This window comes from Gossypium hirsutum, chromosome A05 (assembly GCF_007990345.1).
Source record: "Gossypium hirsutum isolate 1008001.06 chromosome A05, Gossypium_hirsutum_v2.1, whole genome shotgun sequence".
NCBI lineage: Eukaryota > Viridiplantae > Streptophyta > Magnoliopsida > Malvales > Malvaceae > Gossypium > Gossypium hirsutum.
This window is the reverse complement of record NC_053428.1, coordinates 15,908,315-15,934,757: the sequence shown is the minus strand read 5'-3', so window position 1 is coordinate 15,934,757 and position 26,443 is coordinate 15,908,315. Positions and strand designations below refer to the sequence as shown.

Below are 26,443 nucleotides of genomic sequence, written 5' to 3'. Positions count from 1 at the left end.
TTATTTTTTCCCAACGAAAATAAGGGAGATTCCAATGTAATACTTAAAATTTGAATAAAATAATTATGAAATACAAAATAAATCTCTATATTGATGTTAGTCCAGTAATAAAGTTGTTGGTGCTATTGTTAGACTTGCCTATTGCAGATGTTTTGTCAGGAATCTCCCTTTAGTAAAGTTGAAATATATCGTGATAGAAATTATGAACTCGGCGTAACAAAAAATGAGATCAATTTCACAAATGAAACTTTCCTATCATCACCAAAGGTTGAGAAACTTAATTCTTAAGTTTTATATCTATGAATATTGTATTATATTTATATTTATAAATTAAAAAAAAAAGAAAACACACAAATATATTCTACTTACATTAAATTTATAATCTTAAAATTTTAAAAAATTAGCGGAATTTCAAAATTGAATTTGAGGAAAAAGAATAGAAGGCCGCCAAAGTTACCAACATAATCTTCCGGTGATGCACTAACTGATCACATAAAATAAATAAATAATGCAAAAATATAAAGTAAATTATAAATATAAATATGAATAGAATAATACTAGTAGAGAATAGAAGACTCAGGAGAGAGAGATCGTTGAGACAAAAATCTGAAAGTGGAATGAAAGAGAAAGACATGTGAATTAAGGTGAGGTCTGACACCATTGCCGACCGAGAAGCCACCCTTGCTTCGGCCGCGCCGCCTACCTGCCCACTGCTTACTGGTCCATTCCCTATCATATTGTCTCTCTTCTTAAATTCCTTGTCCCTCCATCTCTCCTTTTTTAGGGCCAACCGGATGATATTCTTGGGCTGTCACCCAAAAACACACATTAAAGATCACTGAATCGAGGCTTAAGGGTGCCACGGTGTGACTCTGTGTCCTTTTTTCTTTTTTGTCAATAAAATCTGTTGTGTTTTGGCTTTATCCCTTATTTCATACAATTCTAATGACCCTGATGATGATCAACCAGTGTTTTGTCCTGATTCTTTTCTTTGTTTTATGTTACTTACAGGACATGGGTGTTCGACTCAACCTAAACTAACCTTTTTCCTCTTTTAACCGACGACTGTACTTTCACTGAACCAACAAACCTCCCCGTTTCTCTTTCTCTTTCTCCTCCCTTAAAACATCTCTCACTCAGCTCTAGATTGAGTGAGACCTTGCCTTACTGGACTTTGTCCACGCCCGACACTCGTACAGATTCCCTTGTATTTCACCCTCTCTCGTAAAAGCAGGTCAGCCTCTCCTCAGCTTTCTACACATATTCAAAAGTGTATGTATATAAAAAAAAATTTAAATGCACATAATTATTAGTTTATGTGATTTCTCGCTTCTTTTTGGAGATGGAAAATCTGGCCAGATTTTTCGTGGTGTTTTAAGGGGATATTTTTAATAAATTTAGATTCTTGATTATCATTTGGTTTTTTGCTGGGAAAAAAAAGGTGGAAAAAGACTTGGGAAGATCATGGTTTTGTCGAAGTGGGTTGGTAGGTAGGAGATATAGGCATGTAGACAAGGTAACGATCGCCGTGGTTTTGTTGTACAGTGGAGATTCTCAAGAGCCAGAGACAGACACGTAGAGATATCATACAGCTCTATATCTGAAACGCCTCTCTATCTCTCTCTCTCTCTCGCCTCATCACAAAGCCTGCATGCACCAATACCCAAGTAAACCCAAAATCTTGATTCTGTATTAGATTAACGATAAAAGGAATTTGATAAATCAGCAACAGAAACAAGAGTATATAGATATACAGTTATGCAGCAAGATAGAGGAGGAAGAGGGAGTGAGCAAGGCATGAAGCAGAACCAGCAGCAAGATCAGAGGTTGAAGCCGTTGACGGGCGAGAATCAACAGCAGCATCCACCTCAAAAGTGCCCTCGTTGTGAGTCTCTTAATACAAAGTTTTGTTACTACAACAATTACAGTCTCTCGCAGCCTCGTTATTTCTGCAAGACTTGTAGAAGGTATTGGACTCAAGGTGGAACCCTAAGGAACGTGCCCGTGGGCGGTGGTTGCAGGAAAGGGAAGCGCACAAAGGTTTCATCTTCCGGTGAAAATTCAAGGTCTCAGCCGCTGATACCTCAGCAGCAAGCAGCCCAGCAACACAGCTTGACATCACCGCAAAGTATGATCTCTTCTAATCCTATGATCAGTGTGAGTGCTGCTTTCAGAACAAAGGAATCTGGTAGTTTGGCTTCATCATCTGCTATTCCTTCTGTGGGATCGTATTATCCTAGTGCTGGGTTCATGTCTTCTTTGGCAGCAATTCAGTCAATGAACCAACCGCAACCTTTTAATCAACCCCTCAATCAGGCTCTAAGTATGGGAGGTGACTTGGGTGGTTCTTCTAATTTGGGTCTTTTGCAGGGATATGGTGTCCCTTCTTTTGGGTCGCAACAGCATCAGCCAAGTCAGCAGACTCAATTCTTTCCAATGGGTGATAGAGATCAAAAGACCGTAAACATGTACCCATCTGATCAAGAAAGGTTGATTCAGTCTAGCAGGCTTGCTGCAGGTAATTCTTCTCAGCAGAATTGGCATCACAGTTTCATCAACAGCAGTGACCCTACAGCCTCTGAGGCGGCTTTGTGGAGTATGAACAACAACAGCAGCAGCAGCACAAGCAGCGCTGGCAACACTAACACCAGCAACACTACGGCTGCTTCTTTGAATCCAAATCAATGGCCTGATCTTCCAGGTTATGGTGCTCCTCCATAGGGTTCTTTTGCCGGCCATTGTTGTAAGCGTCCAAAGGTAGACTGCTTAATAACTCTAAAAATGGAATTCGTTTTTTGCTCTTAGTATACAAAAAGCTATTGAGCTTTTGAGCCTCACATATCCAAAATCGTATCATCTATTGTCTGTCCAGCTGCTGCTGTTGGGTTGGTTTTAATCTGGTTCAACTCGAGCGAATCTTGTAATGCGGGTATTGCTTCCTGTAAATGAAAGAACAGTACGGCAAATAGCCATTTGTTTTTGTCTTTTTCTTCCTAATGTTATACAGATTCTGGGTTGTGTTTTTACTTGAAGCTTTTAGTATTCTTGGGGAAGGGAACAACCCTTGAGTTGGGTTTTGTTGATGTTTTTTCTTTTTATCTTTTTTTTATATTATAATAAGGGGAACTACATAATTTTCAATTTCATGTTTGAACAAGGTTCTTTTCTTCTTCCGTATTAGTTTCCATTCCGTTCAGAAACTAATGAAATTAGCATATAATAATTTACAGTAAAGTAGGGTTTTTTTGCATTGAAAACAAGATAAAAACGAATCGGCAAATAAAGAGGGATGGATATGGTGGAGCTGATGCTGTCTTTTGTGAAAGTAGTTAAACTAAGATGGTTTGGTCTTTAGTGCATGTGGATGTAGGTGGCTGAGACTTAACCATTCGTAATCGCTTTTAACAATTCCTATTACCATCTCTCACTCACTCAGTTACATCACCTGCATGATTTTGTTTCATAACATGGACAAAAACATTATGTGTATATATATGGTACGGGGTTGAAATTGTCAATTTTGATATCATCATTATCATCATCAACAGTCATATATATGGTGGGAGTTGGTGGAGTCTCGAAACAAGATGAGAAAGTGAAGCACTTTTGAAGTGGGGTTATTTTGATATTTTTAACGTTTGACCTTCCCCAATCACTGAAACTAATTTATTCAATGAAGAAGACAGTGGGATAATAAGATAGAAAATTATGATTAAATGAACGAACCGGTATGTAGGAGGCGTGGAACTGGGTATTTGTGGTTTCCAAGTAAACCAAATCTTTGATCTGCCATTAGATCTCTGTTCAGAGAATATAACTATATAATATATCAATATAGTGGACAGATATTTGCCGTGCCCTATGCCTTAGTCGCTGCCGTACACCACACCACCATTTAAAGAATTAAGGGTTTTTTTTTAAAATATTAGAAAGAGAATTTAAATCGTCAGTCTCGATGGCACAAAAATATAATATATATGAATAACACTATAAACATACTTTCTACCCAAAAAATGTTGTTATACTAAATTTTATTAATATAAAAAAAGTTATCATATCTACTCGGTGAGTTTAAATGTGCGGTGTAGTATGATGTATTTAGTTTATTATTTGTTTCATGTTAAAGTATTATTACAATATTTAATCTCATCGCTACGTTTTGTTTAGTTTACTTTTTGTTTCACATTATAATATCATTATCGTATTTAATCTCATCACTACTGCTGTTTTTACACTAACTGTAAGTAAATACATTGTCTATCTAAATCCACACTAAATCAGTCCATAACTAAATTCTAGGTTGTAAAAACTTTTTCCGTTAATTTAAATTAATTTTGGGGAACCATATTCATACATATTTGAGTTAACCACCATCTCCATGGAAATTGAGAAGGAAGACTATGTATTAGTATTACTAGGCTTAGTTCGTTTATAATTCAGGCTAAATACAAAAGATACCAAAGTCTCATATAGTAAATTTTGGGATATACTTTTTTGTATTTGAATTTATTTTTATTGTTTAAATTGGTACTTTATTTTTGTACTCATATTGGTATCTAAATTTTTTTTTTGTAATTTTGATTAAATTAGATAATGTGAATCAATCAAGTTTTTACACATAATAGGTACATTAAGTGATGATGGGCATGTGTCATGTGACTAAACTTGATTGGTGAATGTCACTCAATTTTAACCGAATGAAAAAATAAACTAAAATGTGTGAAGATATTCAAATTCAAATACTAATACAAACTGAAAACCCAAAAATAACAATTTAAACATCTAAATTAAACTCAAATAATAAATAATATATTTATCCAATAATTATAAACTATCTCTACAATTTCAAACTCTTAAATTGAAAATGTTACTAACTTTAAAAGTGTTGGAATCTACAATTGATGTATTAATCGATTTCAATCAAATAATTCATTGATATTCGTCGATTTTATCCAAACAATTGAAATATCATAAACTTGGCTCCGGGTCAAAGACTTTCATTAAAATGTAATTATTAATTGTTTTCACCATTTAGATTATACGTGTTCCAAAGTTATTAGTTGAGCTCTCAATGATGTTGTTAATTTACCGAATTAGTAAAAAAAAGTTATTTTATTTAAATTTAATAATAAATTTATATAAATATTAACATAATATTTTTTAAACGTCAAATCTAACAAATTGAATTTTATAAGCATCGGAAAGCAAATAAACTTAATCAATTTCGTAACGGAAGGAGCAGCCTCTCCACCGCGACATCACTAGGCTTTACATGGGAGTTTCTAGTTGAATCATCATCTCGTTTTGACTGTAATGATTCTTTCCTCTCTTTTTTTCTTGTCATAATGTGCAATTTAGTTAATGAAGGTGTACGTGTGAAAGTGTTTCTTGCTTGATCTCCTTTTTCTTTTTTTTTATTTTATTTTTCGATCTCTTTCATATATGTTTTGCGATTTTTTTTAAAATTTTGTAATTATTTTTTTAATAATATTATTTTTAAAGTTTAAAATTAAAATTTTTTATTAAGAGTATAATATATTTTTTATTATACATCTAAATTTTAAACATTTCAATCGCGGTTCATATCTACAAATTATCATTAAAATATAACTTTTCTAGTTACCCTGTAGCATTGTAACATCCAAGTTCTCCTATTATCTGCATGCTTTTATTAATGTGTCATTGGTAATATAGTCTTTTTCGTAGTAGACATTTCACGTCGAAGATCATAGGAGGATCTATAAGAAACTTTCCATAGTGGGCATTGGGCTGCTAACTTCGCAGTTCATTCGATATGACAAAAGGTATTTTCATGACATGGCTGAGAAAATGAAAGAGAGAGACAGAGAGGGAGAGCATACCAAAATTTTTTTTACTTCACTTTGTTGTTTTTGCAATAAAAAAAAAAGGGTTGGTGAGAAATGCATGGAAGAACAATCCAGTGTCTAGCTTTAACACCGCATCAACATTTGAATGATATTGTTGGGTGATGACCGCTACTTCTGGCCCTTAGGTTTAGGGTCCAAATTTATTATTTTAATTTTAGTTTTGAACGGCTATCCATCCTATATATGTATATTGTAAGCATGCATCAGTGGGTTACTCCACTTCCGATCAAACATCCAATCGATATGGGGACTGAGAAGGCCCCATTCATCCATCATTTGGTCAGTCGGTTTTGTTGTTCCAACTTATAATTCCAGGACAAATGGTCTTTGTGGACTATACCCTTACCCTTTACCTTTTCCTTGTGAATTTTATCATCATCATCATCATTTTGGTCAGCAATCAGCTCGCTATGTCCTAGTCATTCGCTATCTTTACTGATAAAGAAAAAGATGGGGCAATGTCATTGCCACTTTCACTAATCACTGTACTGCACTACTTAATCTCTTCATATTCGTATGTACCTACATTTTTTATTTATTTTTGGTAAAACGTAATTATCTGGTATGCGTTATGACAACTATTTAACAAATTATTGAAAGGCTATCCAAAGTAAATAGTTTGAGTGGATTTGAAATACATTCTCACCCTCATCTATATCCACGTGTTTACACATCATCTTTAACATGATTATTGTTTACATGCTTTTAGATTTTTTTTTTTTAATCTGAAGGGACTTTTAAGAATACTATATCATATCACAAGGAAACAACTTATGTGGAAAAAGAAAAAAAAGGCACAGTTATTTTTTTCACATAAGTATAGATGAAAATGAAATTACGGAAGAAGTAAAAATTTTATTGTATTAATTGTAAGTCCAAAATTCAATGCATATATTATTTTTTATGTAATACTTTTGGCTTGCAAAATTATTCACCCCTTCTTTTTTCTTTTTTTGTTTTGTCGTTATTCCTATTTTTATATAAAATATATTTTTATTTATAACAGTCAAATCCATAAATCGATAAAAATATAAGTAAACACGCTTAAACTTACATCCTTTTTTTCGTATCATCTTAATTAAATTCAAACAATGTGTTTTATCATTATTTTTGACTTTGAAAAATTATTTACCTTTTCTTTTTTGTTTTGTTGTTATTATTATTTTTATATAAAGCATATTTTTATTTATATCATTTAAATTCTTAAATCGATAAAAAATATAATTAAATATGTTTAAATTTATATATTTTTTTATCATATTATTTGAATTGAGTTCAAGTAATGTATTTTACCATTTGATTAAGAAATGTACTTAAAATGGAGATTATGTTGTAAAATCTATAGAAAGCTTTGATTCAATTATAAGAAAGATTTATTTGGTCAAAATTGAAGTCGAAATGAGACCACCATACATCGCCCATAATGTATTAAGTAATTAGTAATGGGGCAACATATAAATCGAGATGAGAGTTAAATTGAGATAATATTGGGTGGAATTTTTGTTGCCCCCACATCCTATCCTAATCTGACTGACCTAAACCCTTTGCCCTCGTCAACCCAACTAATTAACCCCTTATTCCCACTTGTCTCGCTCTGGTTTTCTTATAAACTTTTGGTATATTTTCTTATGAAATAATCCATTTATAATCTTTTAATCCTTTACATTATGATTTAATCTTTATAGCTTGGTTTCTAAATTTTAAAATTTCAGCCTAATAATTATTAAATCTATTAATTAAAATGATGTGATTTTTATGCAAGTTTTTATATGAAAATAATAAATTTTAACTTTTTTTTTATGTAATTCTTACTCGATCTACTATCTAGTACTATTAAATAACAAAATCAACAGCATAATATGTTGTAGTAATTTCTTCCATATTTAGTAAGAGATTATATAAATTTGTCTAGAGGCCTTTTCATCCATCTTCATTATTTGGATGAAATTAAGAGAAAATGCTATATTATTTTGTTAACTTTAGATGGAAGCAAAAGTCCTTTTTTTTTTCCTTAATGAAGGATCAAGGGATATAACTTATCAAAGAAGTATTAAAGTGAAGAGAACCGTAACATGAGGCTGGTCCATGCATGCACATGCACCATCCCCTCCTAAAGAAAAAATAAATGAAATCAATGAGTAATTTCTTTACACCCCAAAGTCACAAACATGAGGCAAAGGACAATGAATTAAGGAATAAATGTTGGTTCTAGAAAAAAAGGTGGTGAATTTTAATATTTATAACAAATTAACAGTCATAAATTACAATAGTCGTAGGACTTCAAGCATTGAATGGTCAATTTTCCTTAAAAATTGGTACTAGAAAATTTTCTTCTCATTGAAAAAAATAATAATATTAAATAAAAAAGTTCAAATTCGCCTACATGAAATTCATTTTTAAAACAACCCCTTTTCTGTGTAAGAGTAACACAACAAAGTCTATAATTCTTGTCAATATTTTGAAGAAAAGGTTGGCTGAAAATCTCCAAGAAAAATTCATAAATCTCCTTTGCAGTAGCTTGGAAATGAAGGGTTGACGCCATAATATACCTATACCATCCCCAAAATCACACGCATTCACTGGTTATACAAATACATTCTGTCAAAGTTGGGTAGAAATGGGTATTGAGATCAGCAAAATTTTCTCCCCCACACATATATACATTATATATATTTTCAACTGCTCATTTTTTTTCCTTGTATTGGGCTACTTGTCGTCTTCCCTATGGCTACCAAAAGAATGATTTGGTCAGCCCTGCAATACAGTATCTGACAAGTTAAAAATTAAATAATTACTATATGGTAATGTAGTTGGTGGGTTTTAAAACCTTTTGATTAAGACTGATTTTGTTTTCTGTTATTTAATAAATAACATTTTTGAGCTCTCATTGTCAATTAAAATATTGAGTAAGATCCTTGGTCGAATTGTCTTCTACTAATTATGTCAGATGATGGAGAAGTTTGTGTGATTGTTACACAATGGAAATTTGTTACAAACTATTGAGTCATTGAAAAAGATGATTTAAGCCTCTAAGCTTTTTTGAATGGTCAAAAAGATGAAAAAATTTAGGCCGCAGAGAAATAATTGGAATACAGTGTTACAACTTTTTCCCATTTTCACAAAATGTATCAAGATTGGGCTCGGAGATGAATTGTACATTTATTTTTAAAAAGCCCATATTTGACCGGGAAAAGAAAACCCAAGAAGGAAGATGGTATTTTTGCATTGATCTCAGCATAAAATCCTCACAGTTTATTTGAGCAAAATACTCATGAGGTCAGCACCGATAAATCCATGTTTAGGTTTGTATCTCCAAGATATCAACATACATTCTCATTGGAAGCGTCCTGCATTCAATATTGGCCGATAATATTGTCTAGAATTCATCCTAATCTTCTATTATTTTTTATAACTGGTTGTGCTTTAAGTAATTGGTTCCCAAGGGTAACATGAAATTAATGCAGAGATATTAAGCTCAACCACAAACAGGTAGCTACCTTTTTTCTCATGGATAATAGATCATGGTTTTGTCACTCCATGGATAATAAATCTAAGATTGAAATAATACATTAATTTAAGGTGATAATTAAGAGTAGGAAGTTGGTCCCCCCAGACAATATTCAAAACGCCCCACTACACCTCGCTTAACCTACAACGTCATTGCTTTCGAAAAAAAAAGAAAAAAAACAAAGCCACAAGTTTATCAATGAAAGCACTATGACAAAGTGAGAGCTTTGTGGCAGCCGCAGCATTGGCTTATTCTTTTCCTAGAGACTATATATCTGGTCTACTTAGCCGAATATAATGCAGTAGATCAAAATGAGCCTGGGTTTCCCTCACATGCAAATATCTGTGGGGTTTTGAGAGTGAACCAACTGCAGAAGTGAAGAACATGTTGGTCAGTCAAGGTTCCAATCTCCTTTTATCGCTTTGGGTTAATACACCATTTGGGCTTTTCAATTTTGTATTTAAGTTTTTTTAATCCTAATTGAGTACTTTTAACTTCAATATTCAATTAGGTACCCAAATTAAACGATATTATCTGACCAAATGAATGTTTGACAAATGTACTTTAGTAAAAAACCATATGTATTTAATTGAGACAAAAAAAAAATTCATGTACCAAATTGGACATCAAAGTCAAACTCAAGTGTTTAACTGAGGTAAAAACATAACTTAAGTATTAAAGTGAACATTAAAACCAAAATCAAATACCAAATAATATATTAATCCTATCACTTTTTATCGATCAACATATCTTTTTTTTGTTTTGATACTAATATATTTTAGAGCTAATGTATTTAAATGTGTCATTCCTTATTTATAGATTTTGTTCAAATATTATATGTATTGATAGTTTAATTTTTAATATACCATATTATATATATGCAAATGTTCCTCAGCTATATATATGTAAACCTATGTTTATATGCAAATATAATTTTTAAAATAATTTAATTAAATGATTATATTTTATTTTTAAATATGATTATAAGAAAATAAAAATAATTAAAACAAAAAAAAGGTTAAAATCTTGTAGCAATAGACGTAGGCTGACATAAAAACAACCCTATACTGTCAAAGTACATTAAAAATTTGGACCTAAACAAAAAATAGGTTATTGCATGCCAATTTAAACCGGAAGCGACGGTCTATTATCAAATGCAAATAACAACCTTTAATTTGGGGTGGTGGTTTCCCCCATCAACTGTTCGTTAGTTCTGCAACAGGATTCTTGCATTTGGATACTAAACACGAAGCTGATGTGAGGTTTGAAAAAGTTATTAATTTTGGTAACTAGCTCTAATGGTATTTTTTAATTTAATATCCCCACTTAAGATATAACATTATTGCTATAATTAATAGAAAGTGTGTTAAGATGTTCATTAGCAAAATCCCATAAGGATTTTTGGATTTCTAATATTGATAAGAGTGGTGCAATGCAATTATGCATTCATAATTCCATTACAACCTTAAAATCAAACTAGTAATAATGAAGTGATTAGGTCAACTATTACCAGTACCATTACTTTTCTTCGGCATGCTAATCAGGATCTACAAGCACTCATATGAAAAGGTGTTGAGAATCTAACAGACTATTGATTTTTTTGCAGCTTTTAAAAGTGCATCACCAACAATACAAAGTACAGGGTTTGGACTCCAAGACACAAAACTATATTTTTTTACAAGGTAGTAAAGTTCTATATTTTCACCACATTAACAACGTTTAAACCCTAGTTATAAGGTGTTAGCAAGGAACTTCATCATTGCTACAGTTAATTATATAATTTGGATTTTAGTTTTCTTTTAAGTCCAATAATTTAAAAGATCAAATGGTTAAGAAGTTTGTGTTACCACCACAAGATCTAAGGTTTAAGTCCTAACAACATCATCAAAATCTTCCAAACAACATGTCATGATTTGATATAATTATTGGTTTGAATTTAATCTTATTTGAGTCGAAATTTATATTTAGATAAAATTCTTTTAAATTTAGTAAAAATGTATATATACTAATATAAAATACTTAAATAATACAATGAAATCAATGGTGCAAAGATAAACAAATATTAGTTGCAATGTAATATATATTCATATCCAAACTTTGAAGATGAAAGTATTCATATACCTACAATGAACATGGAGATGAATTTGGAGGTGCAGTGTCAAACTTGAAAGATGACAGAATTGCCTTAAAACCGGAAAATTCCTTTTCTTAAAAAAAAAAAAAAGGGCGAGGGGGCAAGGTATAACTATAACCAAAAGTAAATCTAACATTTACATAATAATCATAATTAGGAGTAATAACTATTGAATTCCTTAGCCATATATATATATATAAAGGTCCCCATACATATCTTTCCCTTTCTCTGGTTAAAGCTAAGTAACACAAATTTTGCACGCAGCGAGAGAGAGAGAGAGAGAGAGAGAGAGAGAGAGAGAGAGAAAGTGGGGATGGTGGAAATGGTGTTTCATTGGGATGCATCCAAGCTGCTAAAATCCAACAGTGGACCTAATCTCCTTCGCACAGTTACTCTCTATCCCAAACGCCCTGCCATAACTCAACTCTTTCTTAATGTCTCTACCTCTCCCTTTCACTCTAAACCAGCCCATGCACTAACGCCACCCAACTAAATTCCAATCCCTTCCTAGTTCAATTACCTTATTGAATCCATCACGTTTTGACATTAATTAATGCAACCTACTTTAAAACAGTGACATTCATACATATATGTGTATATACATACACTATTCAAGAAGGTTTAAAGATGTAATTAAACTTTTCTTGTTTCGAAAAGCCGACAGAAGTTTATATATATGTATTAGAACTCAAAACAGACCATAATAATAAGAGCGCCAAATTGCAGTTTGCAGGTACAGATCTCCCTCTCCATCTATACCATTAAATTATACCCCCCACCCCCCCAAAACCACTAAATGTAAACATAAAATAACGGTGGGAAAAATAATTAGCTCCTCAATCCTCATTCTCATCTTTAATCGAGGACTGAAACATGTAGTACCCTAAAAACCCAACCTCATAAGTCATGCAATATATACACATACAAAATAGAATCCAAACTTACAGGGTTAAAAAGTTTGCAGCATGATGGAGCTAAAGCCTATCTCTTCAACACTGCTGCTTTCAGATGAGTGATGAGTGATGAGCGATGAAGGAGATGATACCCATCAGTGATAAGATGAAGAGGATCCGAGGTTCCTCTCAGCGCAAATAGGAACTTCTCAACCTTTGATTAATAAAACTTTAGGTTGAATTCTTGCAGCTGACATGATCCATCCGATCCAATCTTCTCCCATCCATGCTTCAATACTCAACTTTTATTTATTACAGTTTCCTTTTTTTGTTTTCAATCCCACCCCCACTATGACTGTAGAATCCATTACCGACAGTAGTAATCAACCGAAGCTAATTACCTATAACGCCAAAATAATTTTAAAAAAAACCCAAGAACGAGGGAGACAATTTGAAAAAAAAGAGTAGTCTAGTTTGCTAGATCAGAGAGACTGAGGACTCAAAGTTTGCCGGATCATTCCAAGCACCGACACTTGTTGTGCTCCAATAAACCGTAGGATCAGATAAACCCATTTGATCGAGCTGATTCTGGCATTGTACATTCCAATCCATTCTGCTTTGCGCTTCTTCAACTTTGATATCTTTCATGGTTACCCCATTTTCACCGTTGCCTGTCATTTGAAGGTCTTGGAAAGGTGATAAGGCTTGCAATTGGTTAGGCAGTTGAGTATTTTTGACACCACCATTCATGAATTTGTGTTGGTAAAGTGTAGAAGCTAACAAAGAAGCAATTGTTGGTGCCGTGGTGGTGCTAGAAGATCCAAAGATATTGGAATAGCATGGAAGGAGTGGATTTGAAGTCACCACATCCTGGATTTGCTTAGTCGGGTTAGTGTTAAAACCATTTCGATAATCACCATCCCCAGTATCACTAGACACTATCCCAGAAGAAAACCCTAATCCCAGAGCGTTCACATCAGGCTGGAGATCATAACCAGTGACTGTTTCCGCACCCAAAACTCTTGAACTGAACCGAGGAAATGGAAGATTGATATCAGATGGGTTATTAGCTAACCCATAAAACAAAGGGTTGATATGATGACTTGAGGTTGAAGAAACATCCATCTGAGGTTGAGATGGAGTGTTAGCAATATTTGCACCAGATGTCGGAGAAGCACCATCTGTAGCTGATGCCGCCGGCCTCTTCACACGCTTGTTCTTCCTACATCCACCACCCACCGGAACGTTCCTTAAAGTTCCACCTCGAGTCCAATAACGCTTACAAGCCTTGCAAAAGTGTCTTGGCTGCGACAAGCTGTAGTTGTTGTAGTAGCAGAACTTGGTGTTGGAAGAATCACAACGAGGACACTTTAGGACTTGCTGCTGTTGTTGCTGTTCATGGCTTGGTTTCTCCATAAGCCTAGCTGTTGACGCCATCAAATCTTTCTCATCTATATGATTCTGCAACCAAAGAGATGCATGGCCAAAAAGAGGAAAGAAATGAAAAAAGAAAAAGAAAAAGAGAGAAAAAATGAGTTAAAAGAGTGTTCTTAGAGTAAAATAGCAACACAACATAGATATTCCCTTCCAAAAGCAAACCAACAAAAATGGGGTCATGTTTTGTCGAATAATTGCTTGAGAGAGAGAGAGAGTACTGAAAATTAAACCTGTGGCCATTGATTAGCAGTTGAAGAGATAATCATCTTCTCGCAGTTACTCAACATTTTTCTTGTATTAAGGGAATCGTTGAAAACAAAGAGTAAACAGACAAAGAGCAGGTGGCGACGGGAGTATTTGTTTGATGGGCCTCAAATATTTACCATGGCTGACAAGAGTACCGTACCGCCATTTATGTTATAAGAATTACAAAGGAATTCTTTTTAATTTATATTTTATTTTGTTAATCAATTTTTTCACGTGATAGATCTGGTGTATACTTAATTAATTAAAATTTTAAGATTAAAAAATGGGAACAAAGAATATATGTATGGGGAGAAAAATACTCCAAATCCAAGAAGACAGAGAGGTAAAGTGGCAGAAGAGATGAATCTTGACAAGTTCAATAAAAAAAGCAACAAGAACATTTAACATGAGAGTTCTAGATCAGTAGATCCGGGTATTATCTTTGTGTTATATAAATTATTTATGGTAGATAAATTATTTTGAAACTACTTTTATTTTTTATATAAAATTTGGGAAAGTATTGTATAAAATATACACTACATTTCAGTATTTTTTTTCTATGTGATTAATACATCATTTTGAAAAAAAAATTTACCTTTGATCATAAACCCTGAACCTCCAAATTTCGACCTTCAATTCTAAACCCTAAGTCAAATGTTTAAAATTTAAGGTTTAAGGTTTAAGATTTAAAGTTTCAACATTCAGGGTTCAAAGGTTAAGGTTCAAAGTCCAAGTTAAAAGTTTTACCAAAATGATGTGTCAATAATATAGAAAAAGATGCTGAAATGACATTAAATAATATTTCATACAATTTAAGCCTTTTTGTCACATTTATAATTTTACCCTTTTTTGGTGGTGTCGAGACCACAATTTTAACTAGTAAGTCAGTGTTTTATTATTTATTTAATATTTATAGAGTCCCAATAATTTCATATTAAAATTCAGTTAAGAAATTTTAATGTTTAAATAGTTAATTAAGTAAAAATGATTAAATTGTAAATGTTAAAAAGTTAATTGCTACTAGTAAAATGGGTTCAATAGCTTCAGAATTTGATTTTTTGTGGCCTTAAATGAGAATTAGACCACCATTAATTGTTATGTATGTTAATAAAAAGGGTAAAATAATAAATAAATGATAATTAAACAAAATTCATCTTCATCTTTCTTCCATCTTTCTAACCGAAAACACCACTGAAGAGCTGGGGAAACTTTCGGCCAAGATTAGTTGTGCATGCATGGTATGTATTTGACTCCCATTATTAATAATTTTTTATGTTTTTAAGATCATATTAGCTTAATTTAGCTAACCCAAGGTTTAATTTGTGAAATTGTTAAATATTTTAGATTATGTCATTGATGATTTTGAAGTGTTTTGAAGTTTGATGATCGATTATTGAGCTTGATTATTAAACAGGACTATTTTGTAAAGTGATTTTTAGTGATTTTGATGTTTGAAGAATTTAAATGTTAAACTTGTAAGTTCTCATGAAAATATTGTAAACTAGAAAAAAATATGGGTTGTTCTTGGTTTATAGGAAAATCGACTAGCTTGATTTAAGATTAATTGTGTTCAATTTGGTAGTTTCGGGTCTAAGGACTAAATTGTATAAAAAGTAAAGTTTAGGGTAAAATTATAAATGTGACAAAAAGGCTTAAATGCATAAATTGATTATTTATTTGGTTTGAGTTGATTTAATTAAATTAGATTATACTTAGATCAAGAATCTCAACGAGTGGAGGACGTACGGGAAAAAAGAAAAATTGCCAATTAGCCCCTAATAGTTGAATCACTTGACAAGTAAGTTCATACTACCTTCTAAAGTTACAATTTGTTATTAAATATTGTTAATTATAAATATATGTTGCTAAAATTGAAAATCAAACTTTTAGTAATAAAATTATATTTCTAAAATATTTCCAATGGAATGAGTAAAAGCATCATATACAAGGTTTCTAAATGATTCTTGTTTTGGACCGAGCACCAGCATTTATGTTGGACTCAGATATACATGTGACACAGATTTAACCTAAACCAGTAATCTATTGTTGTTTTAAAGGTTTAGTCTGGACTGATAACCTTACATGTATACATAGCCCTACTCAGGCTAGATTTCTTCTGTGTTGTCATTGGTTTAACCCGAACAAGTAACCTGACACATATATCACTGTACCAGATTAACTCATATGAGTTTTATCTGTTTTCTGGACTTGTATATTGAATTCTTTTACGAAGTTCCAATAGAAAACTACTAAATATAAAATGTTAAATGGTTTTATAAAAGTGAACATAATTTGAATTCTAAGTATCCCTATATTTATTGGTTACTAACTTGGAGTTGTTGATTCGTGTTGTGATAAGGTTATTACTTGAATGGTTATATGCAATTAGCAATTAAATGTGTATGGTAAGTTAGTGAATTGAAATGTCTGAATCTACTAAGTATTTTTTATACTTATTTCTGTTATTATTTTCTATAGATTTTGAATACGTGGAGTATATCGATCAGATCAACGAAGCTCACACCCATCATTATCTAACATCGGTAGATTTTGAAGTCTTGTAATGTAGTTAATTGTGACATGTATATAGGATGTTCATTTTGCAAATGTTTAGGCATGTTTTAATGCGTTAGTTGTAAATATACTTTTGTGCAAAGTTATACATATATATATGGCATGTTTGACATCTTGGTAAGGTGTAGTTAAGTTATGTTTAAAATGGTATTTGTGGATGACTATTTTGTAACAAGTTTGATATGTTTATTGATAGTTAAAAGGTTTGAATAGATTAATTGTTTTGGTTGATAAATGTTGTTTATATGTGGTGCTAATGAGGGCATATTGGTTAGGCACTTAGGTTGGGATGTTTTCGTATGTTTTAAATTTGATTTATGTGTTTTGAAAGTATGTTTATGGCTAATTTGATTTTGACTTGGCACCTAAGGAATTGGTGTTGTTTTGTTTTGTTTTGGAAGCTATTTTAGATGCACACAACTTGAGACATGGGCTGTCACATGGCTGTGTGCCATACACGGTCATGCCACACGGTCGTGTGTCATTTGGATACTCACACAGTCTGACACACGGTCTACGACGCGACCTTATGAGCTTATTTCAATTTGCACACGAGCGGGCACACGAGTTGGGACATGGCCGTGAGACCTATACTTCGAGTTACACGGTTTGGCCACATGGTCTAGGCTCTGTGACATTGCCTGATCATACGGCCGTGTGATCCCTTTTTTTTCAAAATTTTCAAGTTTTTTCATATTTTTCGATTTTGATTCAAATTAGTCCCTAATTGTTCCCAAACTATTTTTAAGGCCCCGTAAGCTCGTTTTAAGGTCCGTAAATATAATTATGTATGAATGAAATTTAGATTCGAATGTTGTTATTTAAATTAATAAATGAATGGTTTAATGATGTTAATTGTTTTGGTATGTGTCGTAATACTCTGTAACCTTAATTCGATGACGGTGATGGGCTAAGGGTGTTACAACTACCTTCATTCATTCATCCTAACGTCTCAACTAAAATAATATTTTTTATTAATATTTTATAACTTTATTACATATTTGTTTCCAACCACATATAGAGTATATTGAAATACTTCATCTTCTCTTTTGGTCTATTAGGCCATTTAGCTACTACCACCTAGGGTCTATTGCCACGGGCCTTTCTCATGTAAAATAACCCTGAGGTCTTCTCTCCCCTTCCCACTCAAGCTCTTAGCCATTGAAATGATAGTGGAGTGATTACGGACCACCATGTGCAATTTTCACATTTTTCTCTTAAAGCTCATCTCCTTTTCTCCAATCGAGGATCTCATTGGCTCTTAGTTTCTCTCGCTTGAGCAAGGTTCCTACATTTGGTGGAGTGTTGTTATTAATAAACCTCATCAACTTGCGCACGGTGTTGTCGATTTAATTGCACTAGTCCTTAGCTGGCTGATTGTTGACCCATTCGAAAGGCTTTGAATCTCCTTAATTTTGTGATTTTTGATGATGTCCACGATGGTGACAATGACAAAATCTTGAGGTAATGTCTAATACAACCCCACGTCAACTCTCATTACTCTCCAAATCTTTAAGGACAAACTCTCTAAGCTAAAGTACAACCACAGCATATAACACCCCAAACCCGGCCCAGACGTTATGGCCGGATCCGACATGCCGCATCGAAGCATTCAAAACATTTCCGATTCAGAAAGAAAACTTACTGAGTGTTTTAAAAGATGATTTCATTATAGGTTAAAGTGAATGGAAGCTGTGCACCAGGTAGGAAACCGGAAAAGAGGTGGTGAGTCCATCGGACTGCTTAAGTACCAAGCTTCCTTCGGATCCAATCCTAGACATGCATACCGCCATTGCCACACCTTAACGTCATGGATATTTCTAGGAAACCGATTTGATTAAGTCATTTTTAGGAAAAGTGATGAATTTTGGAAAATACTTTCATTGAGGAAGCTTTACTTGTTGTCGTGTTATTTTGAAATCAATTGTTGTTTTTGAAAACGCGTCCTAAAGCTATCCAATTTCAATAGTTAAAATAAGTAATACCTATCTTAGTAATACATATTAAAACCATCAAAAATAATTAAGCGGCTTTATTACATTTAAAAACCCAAAACTTCAAACGTAAATAAAATGATGTCCAATTCACCAGAAGAAAATCAAACTTTCAGAACGGGAGGCCACTCCGAATTCCCTCACAACTCCAAGTCTACTATGGTTGGGGATTACCTGCGTGGATGAAAATAAAAGGGGTGAGTTTGGGGAAACTCAGTGTGTAAATTAACCCAACCATAGCCTATATCAGCTCAAACCACAGAAATAGAATAAGTTGGCCTTAGCCCAGAACAGAATTCAGAATAAAGCCCATAGGCCCATAACAGAACAGAACAGATATTACATGTTTATGCAGAAACCCAACCCAGATTCATCCATAACACCCCTGTACCAGCCTTACACCATGTGGGGAGACTGCTCGACCCACCCAACCGCTACACACCACAGAAATCGCAGCGAGGCTGCCAGATATTGTGACGAAGTCACCAGATACAGATATTGTGGCAGAGCCACCAGAACAGATATATGTGGCAGAGCCACCAGATCAGATAATCGTGGCATAGGCACCAGAACAGATATATGTGGCAGAGCCACTAAATCAGATAATCGTGGCATAGCCACCAGGACGCTTCCTCCGTAATATAACCCATGTCCCCATGCAACAGATATATAATCATGGCATACATCATACAGAATTAGATCGTCATGCTTTTCAGTCAAAAGTAACCCTAGGGGTATAATGGTAATTTTGCACCTAGGGGTATAACAGTAATTTTCCATATATAGGGGTATTATAGTAATTTAGCTGCTTTTAGGGTTTTCATGCATATCCTAACTATTTACGTACTATCAGAACACTTACCGCGCATACTTACCGAATTGGGACCCGTTGGCCCATGAACCCGATCTTTGGCCCATTAAACCCAAATTATCAAAATGTACGAAATCGCGCGTACTGCAGTTTATTACTTTAGATTACCAAATATACAAACCCAACTATCTTACGAGCATTCGCACACTCGCAAATTCCAAAAATACCGACTTTTCGGCATTTCGGCTTTTCGGCTTTTGCCAATCTAGTCTATAGAGAGTGTCAGTTACACACATGTTTGCGACGATATGCTGACGAGATCCACATACGAACTGCCTACAATTGGATTACTAACACGTTAATCTAACTATTCAAATATGAACTACGTATTAACCCTTTACAATATTCGGCCAACCACACCTGCAGATCATAGTAAGCTTATAAGAAATCAATAAGCAACTCATTAACAATTTTTTTGTCAATGTTTACCACATAATCAAAATTTCACTGCAAGCTGTCTTCCTGAGCAATAGTCACTAAATTATTTATAACTGGAGCTACGAAACTCCAAATCAAGTGCCGTTAATTTTCCCTAAAAATAGACTCATATATCTTCTATCCATAAAATTTTCAGAATTTTTGGTTTAGCCAATCAATACCAGATTTTTCTCAAAGTTTCCCATGTTTCACTGTTTGACTAATCTGACCACTCTTCATTATGAATCAAATTTCTCATTGTACAAAATTCAAAATATGTTCTCGTTTATTCCATTTGAAACTAGACTCATTAAGCTTTAATTACATAATTTATGTAGCTTCTAACTCATCTCCCACAATTTATGGTGATTTTCCAAAGTCACGTTACTGCTGTTGTCTCAAGCAGATTTATTACCAAATCACTCTTTCACACCTAACTTGCATGCTTGTTATTTAAACATGTATATCACCAATCAATCATCACATATCTATGATTTTACTTGTATAATCTCCATTTCATCATTTTAAAGCACAACATGTTAGCCGATTTTTCCCTTTAACATCTAAGGCACATGCATGCTCATTTGTTTGGCTCAACTTCACCTATCTTCCATTTTTCATCAAAAGAACATGAAACAACAACCATTTCCTTCATTTTAATTTATGACTAAATGCTCACAACACAACTAAAAACCAAAATATGCTTCAAGAGTTAAGGTAGAATCAAGAAGAACTCATGAACCTCAAAATAAAAGCAAACTACCATGAACTTACCTTCAATTTTTTTCCCCAAGTGACCAAACATTCAAGAGCTTTCTCCTCTCCTTTCTCTTCTCTAACTTTCGGCTATGATGAACTAAGATGGACAAAACTTTGTTCTTTTCACCCCTTTTTCTTTTAATAAAATTTCATATTTCATCCATTTAATTCTTTAATACAAAAGACATGAAATGCCCATCATGGAACATTTACCTAACCCATTATCATGGAACATTTACCTAACCCATTATTATGGAATATTTACCTAATCCATTATCATGGAACATTTACCTAACCATTATCAATTTGTACCATGAATTATGGATATCAAGTGCTCATATTGTCTACAACAACATGATGGCTGGCCACTTCATGTAAAATGGGAGGTTTGTCATGCAAATCCTCCTATTTTGCACTCCTATTTATTTGGCCACTTCAATTTAGCCTATAGCATTTTCAAACATTTTCACATAGGTCCTATTTCATAATTTCACCCCTTTTTCTTATAGAACAAAAATTAACTAAAATTGTCGGGTTCTATCTTAAGCTTGGGCCTTCTAGAGGCCCACTAACATAATTAAACCTATGCCAACATTCACAGAATTCCCGAAAGTTGGGGCATTACACAGCAAGTCCCATTATTTCATATTCGACTGCACCCCACCAAAAATCGCCGCAACCCTACTTCAGGCCTTACGCAATAAGATACTTATTAAGTGTGACTCATGTGTAACATCTAATATATATATATATATAACAACCAAGTGACTCAAAACCATCAAATGTGAAGCACCCGAAATCTACACCATATCTTGTACCAACAATTATATCTAATGGTCTTGGTATCAAGGAATCAAAATTATCAAATCTATTAAACAAATCCTACTAAATCGGTATATGTAACATTCCATTTAGAGAGAGAGAATGCCCATTCTCCCATGCAGCAGCGAATCCCATTGCGTTGCTTTATTTCATCATCATTATTTTTATACTACCACTAATTAATATATTTTCATTATTTTCTTGCACCTTAGCCAGCTATCCATAGATAGATAGCCTGAAAACATAGGAAAGAGAAAATTAAGTCATAGTTTGTAGGAAGCTCCTTCGCCCTGGCCCTTCCTAGCTTTGATCATCAACAAATCTAAATCTATATCCAGATCCAATGGTCCCAACTCGATGCAACCTTTTCCTCTCGAAGGGACACCATTATTTGCACATTGATGCCAATTAGCTTGATTTATTACTGCTCTTTTACTCGAGGGCCGTATTTCAAGATTGTAATCAAATCCAACACACATAAAACAAAACCCTAAATTTATACCATCATTACACCTTAATCGGTGTATCAAATATGGAAGATTTTCTTTGAATATATGTTTCTAATTCTTTTTGTCAAAATTATTTGCAATATTGACTCTTAGTGATAACAGAGAGCTGTGTGGGGGTATTACATAGGTGAAAAAGAAATTATAAAAAGGTATGAAAATAAGATAAAGAATCTGAAAATTCCAAGAGAAAGGGACAAGAGAAGTTCCATGTGGGAAGTGCAGCTAAAAAGCAAAGATAATCTCAGACTGAGTGAGAAACATAGAAAGAAAGAAAGACACCATGCTAGATGCCTACCTTTATTCTCGAGGCTTGTTTCCTTTGGTTTGCTATATGTAATTGTTTTATTTTTCTACTTGATTTAAATAACGACTCTTAAAATAATATAAAATCTGGGTTTGCAAAATTAAGGGAACAATTGGATTTTGTAGTCTTTCAAGGGATTTTCTCATCTCCATCATTATTCTTGCGCAGTCCCACTTTTCTTAGAAACCATAATACTTTTACATTATAATATTTCATTAGTGAACAAACCTATCCATTTTGAAATTAGTTAATGGGTGTTCTTATTTATGAAGAAGTTAAGTAATTAAATTTGGAGACTCCATAATTATTTTATTTATTTTATCACAATCATAACTCATGCACCTACTTGAGTGTTCCTAATTAAGCTTTGGATCTCACTCCCATTACTATAATAAAACAAATCTATTTCTCCAAACATGCACTCATAATCGATCTGTCACTTATATTAGTTAGGTAATGATATGATATAATTAAGTTTTGGAATAATTAAATCTTTCTTTCATGAAAAATAAAAACATAAAATTGGGAAAAGACAAAAGTATCATACAAGATCATCTTAAACCCGTAAATAGAATTCTTTTCATATTTATTGAAATATTTTATTTAGTATAATATACTATTGCCACGAGGACATGTAACACATTCCAATTTAACCTACCTATTAGTAATCCAAAACATTTTTTTGATATATATATATTAAAATTTCAAACATAAGATTGCAAGATATTCGTTGATACAAAATTTGGGATGGAAATGAAGCTAATTCGTTTCCACCTATTAGTGCCATTAGAGAGACTTCCGTAAGGCCATGAAGAGTGGGTTCAAAGTTTTTACACAGATGCAACAGAAAGAAGCTTTGAGTGGGTTCTGATAAAATTTAACACTGAATTAAGCTTCATTGATCAAAGTAATCGACTCATGTTAAGTCTTTTAAAGAAAAATATTTGTTATTTACTTCCACAAAGTTATAGATGGACTTCATTATTTGAAATGAAAAAACTTACTATTTGTATTTTGGCTTCTCTTAAATTAGATAAAGGGTCTACTGGGCGTTTAAGGGTGGTTTCGAATTTTGTGTGAATTTATATTATTCTTTAATAATTTTAAAGACAATATTTATATTTATTTAATACACTTAAGCTTTTCAAAACACAATTAATTATGAAAAGATACATTCTAACCCACAAATACTACCTATTAACAGGGCTAATCCTTTTGCCGTGAAGGGAAACTTTTTTTCTTCTCTTGTTAAAATTGGTAAGAGAACTTGAGATTAATAATTAATGTATATTTATAACGTGGACACATAAGAAAAAGAGAGTCTGAATTGAAACGCAATTCAAAAAATAATTAAAACAGAAATTAAAATAAAGCAAAAAAAAAACAATTTAAAATATGAAAAAGTAAATCAAAAACAATTGCATAACAATTTGTATGAAGATATATTTATATTATATAATATAAAGATATAAGTGAATTATGGGGAATTGGGTCCTACCGACCGACCCACCCACTAACCACGTCCGGACAAGAGATTCCAAAATGGCAAACATGAAAGAAACCCAACGCACACGTTAATTTCTTGAGCATTGAGTTGAGTGTGTGAGACTGAGAACAAGCTAGCGAAAGAGAGGCTCTGGAATTGGGGGACCAAACCATCAAATCAAAGCCAACTGTACCCATCAAATCCCCACCCCTCCCTAATGCATACAATGTCCTGCCAAATATCTACCTCTCTACAGTTTCTTTATTTTTCTCATACCTTAACCAGTATTAATTTATTCACTTATTTGGCCACACCACTAACTTCGACTTCAATGATCATAAAAGCAAAGTACCCTTTTGCCCTCCATAAAAAATATGGGTAAGGTAGGGTTATAAGCCACCCAAATTGATGTTTCAGCAATTTTGTTATTATTAATGATTATGTATATGTATTATATAAAGTGGTAGTATATGTATCGACCATGATGCCCAAATGGAGAATGTGAGTGGATTCTTTCCAAGGCTCATTTGATGACTTATCTATCATGTACCTCATGTACTTGCATTTTTTGTATTTTGTGTGGACGGTGATGACTGTTGAAAAAGCTTTGATATTAGGTCATGTGGGCACAAGCTATCACATGCTGTTGCTATGGCATGGTTCATGATGCCCAAATTGGGCTATGAGTTTTTGTCATGAACCCAAGAGAAGTGGGGGTGGGGGAACTCTTGGATGAGCTCATCACCAGTTGAGGAAAAGGTTTGCTTAATCAAGGAAAAACCATACATTATCTTCATTTATTATACTTAAAAGGAGTTTTGATCTCGACCATGAGAATGATCGTAATTTAAAAAAGAAAAAAGAAGAGATTTTACTCACTAAAACAATATATATTATATAAAAAAGCAATAGTAATTCCAAAATTCATAATTTCTCTTCTTCTTTTTTTGCTTTCGTACAACCTTGTAATAATTAACATGATCTTTTTTAAGTTGAATGGTTGGTTGGTACCATCCAAATTAAAGTTGATATAGATAAACACACATGGACCAATAATAAAATGGGTAATAAACGGCATTATTTTATATAGAGATGTGGTATTAAAATAATGGACCACTCAGAGCTAAAGTAGGAGGGAGGAGGGAGAGTCAAACCTGGGAGAATGGAAAATTCCAGTGAGGCTCATGGGTGTTTATAAAGAATCTTTCATTCCAAAATTCCAATATATATTTTAGAAAATTGTAGATATTCTTGGACTGTAGTTCATGGAAGTTTCAAGTGCCGTCGGTGTGTGGAGGGGATATCACAAAATAAATTAAAATAGAGATAGGATGGGCCAATCTGTATGGTAGGACGAGGAGAAGAAGATTGATTAGAGATTCCCCCACTTTCATAAATTACTAAAAGAGATTTAATTAGAAAAGGTAATGGAGGTAGTAGGCTTATTCTTCCCAACCTGTCAACAGGTCATATTTTCTTATTAAATATTAAGGGCCCAACCCAAGCAGTCAATCTGGGTTGTCATTACCTTTACCTTTCAATTTAAAAGCAAAGAAGCACTGTAATTTTCTTCAGCACATAACGGGACTTACCAACTTTCTTTTTTTGTCGCTTTTTTAAACTTTCTATCCACAACTCCAAAAACAGCCACCCTCCACAACCAGACATGATGCCTTTCATAGTTTTATATATATTTGAGGTTCTGATATTTTTAATCATATTGTTTCCAATATTTAAATTTGTATTGTTTCTTAAAAATACAACATTCAACAGATTATTAATATTTTTTATATAATAATATTAATATATTCTTTTAATTAGATAGTATTTAGTTTTTTCTTTTTTTTCTTTTTTAAATATTAGAATATTTGGATGAGTGAAAAGCGGAGATTTTTTTTCTCATAATATTTTGTCCTGATCAATGAGGAAAACAGATTTGATTGTTTCGTCAAATCATTATCGATATATAATTTGTTTATTTGGCAGTAGCAGATCGTTAGCCATTTCACTGGATTTTGGCATTAAGTTGGGATTTAATTAAATTTTTTTTAAATGTTAAGAGATATATTTAGAAGCTTAATGGCAAATTATAAATTTATTTTTTAATTTTGAATAACCATTGAAAAATTAAAATAAAAAAGATGATATCAGTATAAGTTGTTAGTTTTTTTTTTCTGTAAAAAAATGATAAATTTGAATCTTACTTGTTGAAAAGTTTTTCTTGGACTTTCTTGTTTTGACATGAATTAATCCTATTTGATCACATTCTGAATTTTTTTTTAAAACAATGATAACAAATTGCATACTATAATTCATTAAAGTATGTGGGTTTTATACAATGAATTATTTTTACAAAAAAAAAAAAAGGTCCCCTGAAGATGTATCATAGGTTCCAGGCGTAACACCCCATCAAAGTTGATTTTGATCCACCCTTTCATTAAGTGGTTCCCATTGAACAAGTCCCACTCCCTGTCGTATCTTATCATCCTTTTACCATGCTAAGTTCACTTTCTTAATCCAAGCACTAGAATGCATCACCACATCAAAAGAGTTGAAATTCTCAACATGAAAGAATACACAATTTCTATACATCCAAATTTG

At 32.9% G+C, this 26,443-nt stretch overlaps 2 protein-coding genes across 6 annotated transcripts; one reads left to right on the top strand and one right to left on the bottom strand.

The window, feature by feature from the left end:
* Positions 1-552: 552 nt before the first annotated feature.
* Positions 553-3,026, top strand: LOC107913960 (dof zinc finger protein DOF1.2). Of its 5 annotated transcripts, none has more exons than XM_016842647.2 (3): positions 553-864; positions 1,012-1,234; positions 1,546-3,026. In XM_016842647.2, exon 3 carries the CDS (start codon positions 1,759-1,761, stop codon positions 2,719-2,721), a length of 963 nt encoding a protein of 320 aa, XP_016698136.2. In that variant the 5' UTR covers positions 553-864; positions 1,012-1,234; positions 1,546-1,758; the 3' UTR covers positions 2,722-3,026. The 5 variants fall into 5 exon arrangements, with proteins under 5 accessions (XP_016698136.2, XP_016698134.2, XP_040969550.1 ...); XM_016842645.2 differs by having other exon boundaries at positions 1,442-3,026; XM_041113616.1 differs by having other exon boundaries at positions 1,012-1,272.
* A 9,134-nt stretch (positions 3,027-12,160) lies between these two features.
* Positions 12,161-14,246, bottom strand: LOC107913959 (dof zinc finger protein DOF1.4). Its single transcript, XM_016842643.2, has 2 exons — positions 14,091-14,246; positions 12,161-13,884 (listed from the first exon to the last, which is right to left on the bottom strand). The coding sequence occupies exons 1-2, from the start codon at positions 14,145-14,147 to the stop codon at positions 12,901-12,903; spliced, it is 1,041 nt and encodes a 346-aa protein (XP_016698132.2). The 5' UTR covers positions 14,148-14,246; the 3' UTR covers positions 12,161-12,900.
* Positions 14,247-26,443: the final 12,197 nt, after the last annotated feature.